General features: G+C 44.5%; 1 protein-coding gene and 1 long non-coding RNA gene across 3 annotated transcripts; one reads left to right on the forward strand and one right to left on the reverse strand.

Moving 5' to 3' along the window:
- Positions 1 to 143: 143 nt before the first annotated feature.
- On the reverse strand, positions 144 to 508 carry LOC114062055. Its single transcript, XR_003572299.1, has 2 exons — positions 395 to 508; positions 144 to 259 (listed from the first exon to the last, which is right to left on the reverse strand). It is a non-coding gene; the product is annotated as an uncharacterized LOC114062055 (long non-coding RNA).
- Positions 509 to 2,426: 1,918 nt separating this feature from the next.
- LOC114062066 (uncharacterized protein CXorf21-like) lies at positions 2,427 to 5,900 on the forward strand. 2 transcript variants are annotated; one of them, XM_027893104.1, is made up of 2 exons: positions 2,427 to 3,185; positions 4,465 to 5,900. In XM_027893104.1, exon 2 carries the CDS (start codon positions 4,518 to 4,520, stop codon positions 5,451 to 5,453), a length of 936 nt encoding a protein of 311 aa, XP_027748905.1. In that variant the 5' UTR covers positions 2,427 to 3,185; positions 4,465 to 4,517; the 3' UTR covers positions 5,454 to 5,900. The 2 variants fall into 2 exon arrangements, with proteins under 2 accessions (XP_027748905.1, XP_027748906.1); XM_027893105.1 differs by having other exon boundaries at positions 3,129 to 3,185; positions 4,471 to 5,900.
- The last annotated feature ends 6,037 nt before the right edge of the window (positions 5,901 to 11,937 follow it).

Genomic DNA, 11,937 nt, shown 5'->3' on the forward strand with positions numbered 1-11,937 from the left:
TATCAAAATTGGTCATGTATATACTGTACTAGTAATATATAGTAATTCCTTATATATGTTAATTATATACAATATACAAACCATATAGCAATATATAGTGATTCCCTATATATGTTAACTATATAAAATATACATACACGATATAGCAGTATGTAATATTTCTTTATAGTAATTCTTTCTCTCACAAACTGGCTTATTGAAGATATCATCAGGAACCTGGCGATTTCCTCATTTTAAGTCGCTTGGTGTTTCAAAACCCCTAAATAAAAGGAAACGGGCACATTATTAATGCAACGTGAGCACCACTAGAACTCCCAGCTCCTTTCAGAGCCCTTTCCCCAGCAGGCAGGGCAGGTTATTTTGTGTTTATACAACCCGAGGTTATCAGACACACGTGTTATACCCGGGATCATCCATGGAATCCCTGAGTTCATCCATGGGATCCCTGAGCTCCAGGTCCGGCCCGGCCGCGCCGGGAAAGGCCTCAATGGCGCCCGCGGCCCGTCAGCGGCGCCGCGCGCCGTTGCTGCGGCAACCGGTAGCCACTCAGCGGCCGGGGCGGGCCTTCCCCGCCTTCCCATTGGGCGAGACCGCTGTCCGTCAGCGCGAGTCCCCGCCCCCTCGCTTATTTAACCCTCGGGGGCTGCGGCAGCTGAGAGCCCTGATGGCGGGCGGGTGGTGCTGTGTGAGGGGATAGAGGCTCCGGTCCTTCCCGAGCTCTCCATCGCACCGCCCCGTGCCTGTTGCCTCCCCGTGCCTTCCCTCTGCTCGCTGCTGTGTGGGGAAAACGGGCGTTTTTCTCTGTTAATGAAGCCTTTTCCTGTGTCAGCAGCGCGGCGCTGCGCTCGCCAGGGGGTGGGCAGGGGCGGCTCTGCCGCGGGGTTTGAGGGCTCGGCTGGGCCGCTCAGGGATGTGCTGGCAGCTTAAATCCAAACTAAAGGGCTTGCGGCAGCTGTGCTTGGGAAAAACAAACAAACAACAAAACAATTAAAAATTTGTCTGTTTCACGTTTTATGCGTGTAAATACACAGGCTGAACTGAATAAGAGGACTTTGCTTACGTGCAGCCATAGTTGTGTAATACAAGTGTGTGGGGTAACAGACCATGCTGTAGTATTTATCTTGTGCACATATATATATATATATATATATATATATATATATATATATATATATGCCTTTTTCATACATTCCATAGGTGTCGAATGCTATAGCAATTTTTTTATCTCTGTATTCAGACATCCTTGCTTTGCAGTTTCTCCCGACTGTGCTCAGCTTCTGAAATAACTTACTTATGATTTTATTTTCTGGCAGTAAAAGGGCATTTCTTTTTGATGGAATTGATAGAAATGCATTGATTTCCTTGGGTATTGGTGCATTTAACACCTGAATCCCAGAATAGTTTGAACTGGAAGGAATCCCATGGCAGGGACACCTTCACTAGACCAGGTTGCTGACTGCAACTGAAATGGGAGGTGATTTAGTTTTAATCACAAAAGATGAATTATCTGACTTGATTTCTTTGTTTCTGTTACTTTTGCGTTTTGTTGAAACAGCTGCACAAAAATTCCAGCTGTAGCTGGCACTCATTACAAGCTCAGCGAGGTTTTAAACTACTTGGAATTTGAACCACCCTGATTCCTGCCCCCCAAGAGTCTGAGCAGTGGCTCTCTCCCAGCCATGCCTTCTGTGCAGAAATTAGTAATGTAAAATGATTAAATATGAAGTAATTTTAAACAGCCTTTAAGTGGAAAATGGCTGTTATGTAAATTCGGTGGGAATAAAAATAGCTGTAATTCTGCCTCTACAGAAAGTGGGGTCTTTTTTGAAATATGGGTGAGAAGGAAGGAAGAAGAGTAATTTTGGAGACTCCCTTGGACCTGAATGGCCAGAGTTACTTCAGACCTTAAATTTATTAATTTCTAAGGCACAACATGGCTTTCTGCTGCCAGGGACAGGGTTAGATGGAATACTGGGAAGGAATTCTTGACTGGGAGGGTGGTGATGCCTGGCACAGGTTGCCCAGAGAAGCTGTGGCTGCCCCATGATCCCTGGAAGTGTCCAAGGCCAGGTTGGACGGGGCTTGGAGCAACCCGGGCTAGTGGAAGGTGTCCCTGCCCATGGCAGGGGGTGGGACTGGATGAGCTTTAAGGTCCTTCCAACCCAAACCATTCTGTATGAACATCATTTCTCTACCAAAACATGTTGAGTGATGGGTTGCAATCAGTGTGCTGCTGTGAGGTTATCTTTACACTCCAGTTTTATTTTATATTTTTGTCTTGTCCTGGCCATTAAACAATGTCTTTTTAAGGTCTTTTGTCTGTTACTTGGGTGAGATTCAGCTTCTGATTTATTGGTTTTCTTTTTTGTCTTCTGAGAAAAAGGAAATTTAGAAGAGGCATCAACACAAAACTGTGCAGTCTGTGTAGGGACCGGATCTTGTGCTGAGCAGTGGGATGGCTCAGGGATTGAGCTTGGCTTCAGCTTGAAAAAGACACCCTAAAACCACCCTGGAGGAACCTCAGACGTGCCATTGAGCCAGAGGCAGCTTTTGAGCCCAGAAAAAGTGGGTTTGTTCAAAGAGCAACATGATTGTGCACAGCTGTCCCATGGCTGTTGCTTTCACAGATTCTCATATTTGTGTGCTATAAACACGGGGTATTTCATCAAAATCTTGATGACATGAAGTTGTCAGCTTCTTTCCCATCAGCAGAACATCACAGGAGTCTAAATTTAGCCGTGTCTCCAAAGGGGAAGTGGTGTGAATAGCACAGTAAGTCAGCTGGGTGGGGGAGCAACTCTCAGCTCCTCTCAATGGATGTGTTTGGTGAAATTTGGTTCCCATTTCAACCAGCACAGGCCCCTCAGATCCCTCCCTGTGCCCTATTATGGCAGTCCCAGCTCGCTGGCATCGCGCTGCGGTTGGAAATATCTCAGCCCAGTTTCCAACATCCTCCTTGGGGCTGGTCCTGCCTTTGCATTCAAACCCCGCGCCCTTTCCCGCTGGGATCGCTTCTGTTTTTATTACGAGGAACAAAGAATGGGGAAGCACATCATGTGTGTGTGTCAGGCTCTTTGCTCACAGCCAGCAGGGGAGGAGGAGGATGTGACAGTCTGTCCTGTCCCAGCAGCTGGAGTGGGACAGCTCTGGGCTCGGGGAAATCACCTCGGACCCCACCGGCCTTGGTAAGTTGGGCTTTCTCTGCCTTGTTTTTTCCCTTATGCTTCGTCCCAGAACGCAGGAGCCACTTATTTAATTTGAAACAGAGCAGTTTTGTTAAGATTACCCTATTTAGCTCTGCATGAACGTTCTCAAAGCAATAAACCAAAATTTATTAGCAGGGAAGGAGCTCGGTACCTTGAGCTCTTACAGACCAGGGTAAGGACCTGGTTACACATCCTACAAGGAATGCAGCATTCCAAATTCAGCAAGATTAAAATTGCCAGATATTCTGCTCTCTTTGGAAAATGGTTTCCTAAGTGCCTGAAGTGCTTAAGAATATTTTGTCCAGCTTTTTGCACATGTAAATGATTCTGTAGATAACGAGCTATGCTGATGTAGCCAAGTGTGCTGCCTTTGCTGGTCTGCTTTGGCCTCAAAATTCCAGGGTTCCCTTCAGCTCCAAGGAGGGCCTTTAGCCAGTCAAGCTAAAACAACCCCCCAAAAGACAAAAACACCATTTCAAACCATGAGCACGCTATGAGAGTGTGAATGCACTTGAATTAGGCAGTGATTCAAAAGATATATTGAGGGACAGAATGATTTTCTTTCCCATCCCTCCATAAGGGGAGTGGTGATGATCTCCCTGGTGAGTTCAGGTCTGACTTTAAAGGTGAAGGTTCCCATTGATTTTAACAGTAGGTGAATTGAAAAGGAATGATAAGGAATCATTAAATGTAGGTTATTTTGAGACACTTTTCACTCCTTATCACTTCACTAGTGGGGAAGACAAATTAACTATGTCTTTTAAATTCATCACTAAGAGGGACTCTAAACACCTCTGACCACGTGAGCTGCATTTTGGGTGCAGTTTTATTATACTTGCAGACCTCCCAGCATCTTTTGAAGCTCCTTGGTACTTCACAGGAGGGCTCAATTCAAAAACAACCTCCAAATTTGAATTTGCTCTTTATTTCCTTCCTGTGTCACTTCTTTAGCTCTTAGAAATCTTTATCTTTCAATGGAAAACATTGATTTGCAACTGCTGATGGTGACACAGACAAGTGAAATTAATCTACTGATTTTTACAGACCTGGGAACAGAATGGATATTACAGATGAAAAGCTGTTTTATACCCTCCCTTTATCTTCAAAATGATTTTTGTGGGCCTGGTAAAGAAGTTTAAAAGAGGGAAAGCTTGTCATTTGATGTTTGCTAAAAATAAATACTCTCAAGAAAAAATTATTGTTATTATTGTTGTTGTTGTTATTATTATTATTATTATAATATCTGCCTGTCTTTCAGTCCCAGGGCTCCATGGAACTCTGGTGATCAGGCTGTTACTCCCACTTGTCCTCATGTTGGCAGAAGGCACCTTAATGAGGCTCATCTATAAAGAAAGCTGTCATCAAGATCAGCCTCAGAAATCCCCTGCATCCCAAAAGGCTAAAGAGGGAATCTGGAGACAGAAACTTGTAGACATCCCAAAAATCAACGGCTTTGCTCATGGATGTGAGAAGCGGGATGAGGTCTCTGCTCGAAGCAGCAAAACAGAGCCCGGGAGTGGCCCCGGCTGGGGATGCAGAGAAAAGGAACCCACAGAAGATCAGGAAATGCAGCTCAAAGGACCTGTATCCCCAGCTTTACACATCCCCAGGAGAGGCCACAGCCTGGGCCAGCTGGATCTGTACAGATCCTGGCCATGCAACAGCATTTACCAGAACTATCCCGACCTGCAGATCGGCGGGGACCGTGTGGGGGAGCACACGTGTGACTCGGGCTGCGTCTTGGACCACGTGTGTGATAAACTCCCTGATGGCCCTGTCCTGCTGTCCGTAGATATTCCCCTGGGCCAGTCCCCTCCCTGTGAGCACCCCGAAAAGCCCAGTGTGACATCCCTGTCTGGGGAGGAAGCTGGAGATGAAGCTGCAGAGAGGAGCATCGTGCTCTCTGAGGAGCCTCTTTCCAGCTCCACGCTCAACAAGTACGTGGAAGCCAAGGTGGCAGAGCTCTACAAGCAGTTTTTTGAAGAAAGCCTGGCCAGGTGTGGCTCTGTAACCAACCTCCTGACTTGCAGCTGGCTGAGGAACAGCCTGGAGCAGATAAGCTTCCAGATCTCCCAGGAGCAGAACATAGAAACCTCCAAGGCCAGGGGAGCCCTCTTGCACTCGCTGGCTTTGTTGAGCTGGCGAAACGCTCCCAACGGGAACAGCTCAGAGTTCAGCACCCCAAACCTGCAAATCTCCAACCCAGTGGGGGTGAAACGGGGCTGCAGGGTGCAGTTCACATCCTGACTGAGCTGGGCTGAAGGGCTGGGTGGGATTAGGGTATTAATATTTCACTCCAGGGATGAGCTTGGGAAGTGGGAACATTTACACACTACACTTTTTCAAGTTGGTGGTTTAAGGCTTAAAGCGTAGGGGAAGTAAAAGTCACTGGTTTCTGGTTTTTAATACAGAATTTGAAATTATTTCTCTCTAAAATTAATCATGTTTTTATAGTATCTGTAGAGTCATAGATTCATTAAAGTTGGAAACAACCACTGAGATCAAGTCCCTCAACCCAGCACCACCACAGTCACCATGTCCTCAAGTGCTACATCAACATATAAAAGTGTTTAATTTTTGGCAAAATAAGCAAGCAAAAATGACTGCAACATTCCTGAAAAAGTAGTGCAAGATTCCTGCATCTCTGGAAATCTAAATACAAGTTTTGATATAGAAATCTTGTTACTTTCAAACTCATTTTCTTCCCTTTCTCTGACTTCTCAGTAAATACAGAAATGAATCACTGTGTCCCATTGTAAAATGAGTTTTTTTCTAGTAAAGAAAGTTTTTATTGTGGTTTTCTTTTTTCTTTATCCCTGTGGTTTTGTTTGTTTGTTTTAATCCAGCATCTTTATTTGTTGGGCATTTCTTAAAGTCATCTCTGAGCTGAAAGAAAATACCAATAGGCTTGAAAGAACATTGAGAAGATCTGAATTCACAAGAGATTCACTCTGAAGCTCCTAATTCAAATAATTTAACTTATTAAATAGTGGCATTTACTGTAATAGAAGCTGTGTAATGGGGCTTAGAGTTAAAACTGGGCCTGTTTTGGCCTATGCAGAGATGGGAATTTGCAGAATAAAGGAATAAAGGAATATGGACCCTTAATAATTAATTTCCCTCAGCTGCCTTCTCAAATGTGATTCTTGCTCTTTGTCTCATCTTGAACACCCAAGTTTCAATATTTCATGTTATTTTTCAAACAGCCTTCACCCTGAGGCAGACTTTGCCGTGATATCGTTGTGGTAGGATGGGGATTTTCAGATGGAGGACAGAAAAGAGGGATGGCTGGAGTTTGGGTGGCAGGATTGAGCAGAAGCTGCTCCTGAGGGAAAAGGGATCTGGGAGGCCAAAGTAAGAACTTCTCTCTCGTCAGTAAAATGACAGGCAAAGACAATTCCCACTGAACAAATAATTCCATAAAATCAGACTTGTACACATCCAAAACCTAACTGATCATTGCCTGCTCAACAATTCCTATTTGATGCTAAATCCAATACTAAATCTAGTCCTTGTTTTCCAAGAGGATGACAGGGAAAAGGATGACCTGCCCTAATTCCACACATGCCTCATGAATGCCCTTCTCAGTATTCCAAATCAAGTCAGCAGTCCTTAGGAATGACTTCATTAAACTCCAGAGGAGTCCAGGGTTGGCAGAACTCCTCAGTTTTCCTTGGGAGAGCAAATAAATTAACTGAGGGTGAGGGGGGAAAACATTCCCAAGGGCATCAGCAACCCAAGGGTTCGCAGGAGAAAAAAGTGCTCCCTGGCATTTGAGCTGCCCTTGGTTCCCCCTGGGATCTATTTATAGTTCCAACCAAAGTCTGGAAAGAAGTTAATTGCACAAGGTTCTTCCTCAGGAAATGAGAAAGTCAGAGGTTAAACCTGAGGCCCATTCAGACTGTGGTGGTTTTGTGTCCTTCCCAGTGCTGAGAAATGCGTTGGAGAAGCCCCACTTTGCTCTGCTGGTTCCCTCAGAGCCAGCCCTTGGTATTAAAATCAACAGATCATCAGCAGCTATTTCAGTGGGAGAATCCCTGATGGATCTGCTGCTCCATCGCCGTGGCAGGAACGGGGCAGCAGAGAAGAACATGGACATCAAAACTGAGTGTCTGGCACAAGCTGAGGTTACTGGGAAGCTCCATCCATCCCATCCCTTCTCAGGGCCGGGTTCAGAGCCCATTTTTAAATTAGTTTTGTCAAAGGTGTGGGCAATTCTATCTGGAATGGAAAGAAAACAACATCACAGCAGAGTTTTGAGGGAAATTAAGTAATTTATGTGGCTTTTTAGCACAATGACCCCTGTTTTCACAGCACAGGGAAGGTGTAGATAAATGCACTTTATTAATGTAAAGCACTCCAGACTGTGTTTTTGTATTGATTTTATGTAGCTTTGCCCATGGAAAAATGTCGTCCACGTGCTCTTTCCACCCAGTGTTTGTGACTCTGGTTTGATCCAAAATTTAACTTCTCAAAAATTAACTTCTCCTCATAGAAAGAAAGATGGCTGAGATGTCACTGCAGAGTACATTTTAGGAGCCAAATCTGGTAATTTCAGGAAAGATGAGACAAATCCATTTGTTACACACTTAAATACCATTTTTATTTAAATTTTATTTTAAGTGACATGTTAATTCCAGGCCATGGGAATTAAGCCCCTTTAGAAGGTGACTTCATCTGCCTGGAGGATAATTGGGATTTTTGCACTCCAGATCAACATTAACAATTTTTCCGAGATTTATTCAATAGTCAAATGGTGATATCTAGTGGTGGTTTCCTTTAGTACCTTTCAGGTCAGGATTTCCAGAGCTTTACAACCATTTTGCAACTTAATCTCAAAATCCACATTTTTTTTTTGAAGGAAGGATTCATTCCCACAGAAAGGATGCCCAGGCTTTCAGAACAACAGTTTCCATCAGTTGGTGTTCTTTTATTCTGCAGGTTAAAATCTAGAAGGACTCAAAATCTGGAAGGCCAAACCCTTCCCTTTGGGACTATAAAAGATGGAATATCAGATAACCAGAAAGATCTCAAACACTAAATACCTGTATTCTTCATTAATTTCTCTTTTAAAGGGGAAAATGACATTTGCTTGTCAACTTGGCATGAAACTAAACCTGAGTGGCTCATTTTGTCACCCAAAATTTCAAATATTGAGCTGCTTTTAGTGGGCTGAAATCTACTTTTTAGCAGCGTTCCTTCTCTCTCTCCACAAGTTTATACATGACATTGCAACACTGATTTTTTTCCTCTCTGTTTTGCTTCTGCTTTACAGAAAGGTTTCCAAAAATCAGCTATTTGATTGTAATTAACCCAATTTTCTTCCTCTTTAGGAGAAGATCCTCACAATGTAATCCCTGCCTGCTTTTCCTTTGTGTTAATTTGTGGCAACTCCATCGATCTGCTGGGAACATAAACCACTTGTGAGGGGCAGTGGTTGCTTGGTAAATGAGTGCCCAGGTGGTAACAAACCCTCCCACTCCCACGGGTGACATCCTGGCTGCCTCCTATAAATCCCAAGAGGCCAAAACCCTCCTTTCCTCTATCCTGTTCCATGTGGGGGTTGTGGATGTTCCCTTTCACTTGGGGGAAGGCAAAAAGTCTGGAGGAATGTTTGATGCTGTGGAGCAAACTGGGAGGGGATTTGTCTCTGGAGCTGAATTACTGGCACTTCCACAAAATGTGTTGGGAATCCTGTGTAAGTATGTCCACCACAGCTTTATTTTCCTTGGGTGCTTGTTTGGGGCTCTCTTTAGGGAAAGCGTTTGTAGCTATTGTTACAACATTTAAATTATAATTTCTTGGAAACAATCTGGCATCTCCCCACTCTTCCTGGGGCTTTATTTTTTGCTGACATTTGATAAGGTGAGTGAAGGGCCAAGAAGTTTCCCCTGGTGAAGGGCGACTTGCAGGGGGCCTGAGGAGCTGGGACTTTAAAACCAGCCCCAGAAGGCTGAGACTTGCAGGGGGTTCCTGTGTCTCACCGCTGCTGTTCCTCCCTCAGGGCAAGTGCAAACAGCATCAGCATCTTTCCTAAACACAGCCCCAGCTGGGTGAAGTTGAAATGTGGGCTCTGAGCTCTGTGGAGCTCTCAGAGGGAATATGAACTGTGGCATGGACACAGGCTGGGAGAGCTGGGAGTGTTCACCTGGAGAAGGGAAGGCTCCAGGGAGACCTGAGAGCCCTTTCCAGTGCCTAAAGGGGCTCCAGGAGAGCTGGAAAGGGACACTGGGACAGGACAAGGGGGAATGGCTTCCCACTGCCAGAGGGCAGGCTTAGGTGGGATACAGGGAAGGAATTCTTGGCTGTGAGGGTGGTGAGACCCTGGCACAGATTGCCCAGAGAAGCTGTGGCTGCCCCATCCCTGGGCAGTGTTTCCCTGCCTCTCACCCCTGTGTTGGGGCACCAAGACTTCACTTCCCTGGGCTCTGACTGACTATTTAGGGATCCTTGACCTTCCTCAAAAAAATTCTAATTTTGTGCAATAATTCAGTTTCTTAATCTACTGTGCTGCTATTTTTTGTTCTCATTCCCATCTGTGATCACACACTTCTGCTTTCCAGTGCCAAATTTGTGAGGCACACGGACCGTTTATTCACTTGCTCTGTCTGTTGCTCAACTGTGTAAAGTTGATGTTTCAATAATTAATTACTAATTTGAGAGGTAACAAAAGTTAACAAAGAAGAGTGAGAGAAAATCCAGACTCTTAATTTCTTGCTTTGTGTACATAAACTGTGTTAGTGCTTTGTTTCAAATAAATGAATTTGAGAATGTAGTGGAACAGAGAACAGCGCTGCGAAGTAATTTCCTGAAAATTGCGGCTTGAGGGTTCGAAATTAACAAATTTTGTTCCTCTTTCCTCTGAGTTGAATCATAAAAAAAAATCCCAAAACTTTCTTGGAATAGAAAGTGACAACGTTCCTGTTTCATGTGCAACGCTGGTGCAAATTAGGCTGTCAAATATTCCGTGTGAATACTTGTGCTGGTGACGCTCGGAATGGAAACGGGCACAGCTCCCTTTCCTTTGCTGCCCAGGCACTGCTCCAGCCCAGCCATTAAACATCAGGGACAGGTCACTGATCACAGGCAAAGCCATGGCACTGAAAGGGCTTTGGGACAGATTTATTGAATATTTTTATATAACAAATACACCCCAGGAAACGACCACCCGCTTGTGTTTATCCCACAAGGAGAAACCAAAGGCTGCATCCTTCAAGCAGGACTTGAGGGAAAGCACAGCCAGCCAGTGGTGTGTGTGGGACCAGAGTGGGTGTCCAGAGAGCAGCTCATCAGTGGAGACTGATCTCCACACTGAGCTGAAATCCATGGGTAAATATCCATGATATCACTACAAGGATCACCCCTGAGGTGATTGTTTTGATTTGTTCTTAATAATGTTGCATTTGCTCAGTGTAATTTTGTTTGAATTCTCACTAAACCCGGATTTTTGAGTGAAGTCACTGATGTTACATTAAACCCCCATCCTGCCTGGGCTCTGGGGGGGTCACCCCCCTTGCTGCAGCACGAAGATACTTCTCAGTGTTCTCATGGCCTGTGAGCTGCTGAGAAAACCCCCTGTTACAGCTTTGGGTTTTCAGGGTTTTTCTGTTCCTGCTGCCCAGAACAGCTGTGGTTGTGATCCTGCCCAGAGGGGGATGTGGGATGGGGGGCTTGGAGGCTTTTAGGGTAATCTGAAAAAAAGGTTTACTTCTAAAACAAGGGGAAAAAAAAAACATGGTGGCACTGCTACATCATTTGGTGAATCTCAAAATTAATTGAGTTCAGCACGTCCCACTGAAGGGTTTCCCAGGGAAAGCCTGGAAACCCTAAAATGTGGGAAAGAGCATTACATTAGGGGGGAAAAAAATGAAAGCCTGTCCATAAACACTGGATCAAATGGTGCTCACATGAAAAAGTGGTTCAATAATGTCAATAACCACTATAAGAGGAACAGCATTTGTATTTTGTTATCATAGAACTTTGGGAAAACATGTTGTCCTTGGCTTTGGGTTTATTCATAGCTAGTGTATAATGGACAGGAGCAAAAAAAAAAAAAGATTTAAGGGAATCAACAAGGTTATTTGGATAGAACTTTAGGGTAAAATGATGCAAAAGGGAATAAAATGAGCATATTTTAATATTATCCTCTCTGCTGATCTTCCCCAGGTACTGTCCCACTTTTTTGGTTCCATTGTCAAACAAATGTTGTTTCTACAAACAAAACCACTTTCCAGAGCCCTGCTGAGCTCCCCTCTGTGTTTTTTGTTTGTTTGTTTGTTTGTTTTTCCCCTCCAAGATGCAAAGGTGACATTTTTGGCTTAAGGGAAATGTAGGTGAATATTAATTTTCTTGCCTTTTTTTTCCCCTCAAGAACAGCAAAAAAAAAATTGATTGTTTGGGGGTGGAGGGGGGCGGGAGGTTGTCAGAACTTCTGTGCCACCAAATGGAACAAGTCCTCAAACTCTTAAATTTAGCACCAAATATTTCAGCAGGAAGAGGAAATATTGGGGTGTGGGAAATGGCTTGGGATGTGAGCCCAGGCTCAGAGCTTCCACTGCTCTTTGCTCTGGCTGAGTAATTTCTTAATTACTTCTTAATTGCTGTTAAGAGCACTGTGTTCTCACTCCTTCACAGTAACAAGTGATCCCTTGTGAGATATTAGGAAGAAATTCTTGGCTGGGAGGGTGGTGATGCCTGGCACAGGTTGCCCAGAGAAGCTGTGGCTGCCCCT

Source organism: Empidonax traillii, unplaced genomic scaffold (assembly GCF_003031625.1).
Source record: "Empidonax traillii isolate 1590-97213 ecotype Southwest subspecies unplaced genomic scaffold, ASM303162v1 scaffold380:size670999, whole genome shotgun sequence".
NCBI lineage: Eukaryota > Metazoa > Chordata > Aves > Passeriformes > Tyrannidae > Empidonax > Empidonax traillii.

Bases quoted from the DNA above. Each gene is read 5' to 3' on its own strand.
- LOC114062066 (XM_027893104.1), top strand. From the start codon at position 4,518: ATGTTGGCAGAAGGCACCTTAATGAGGCTCATCTATAAAGAAAGCTGT.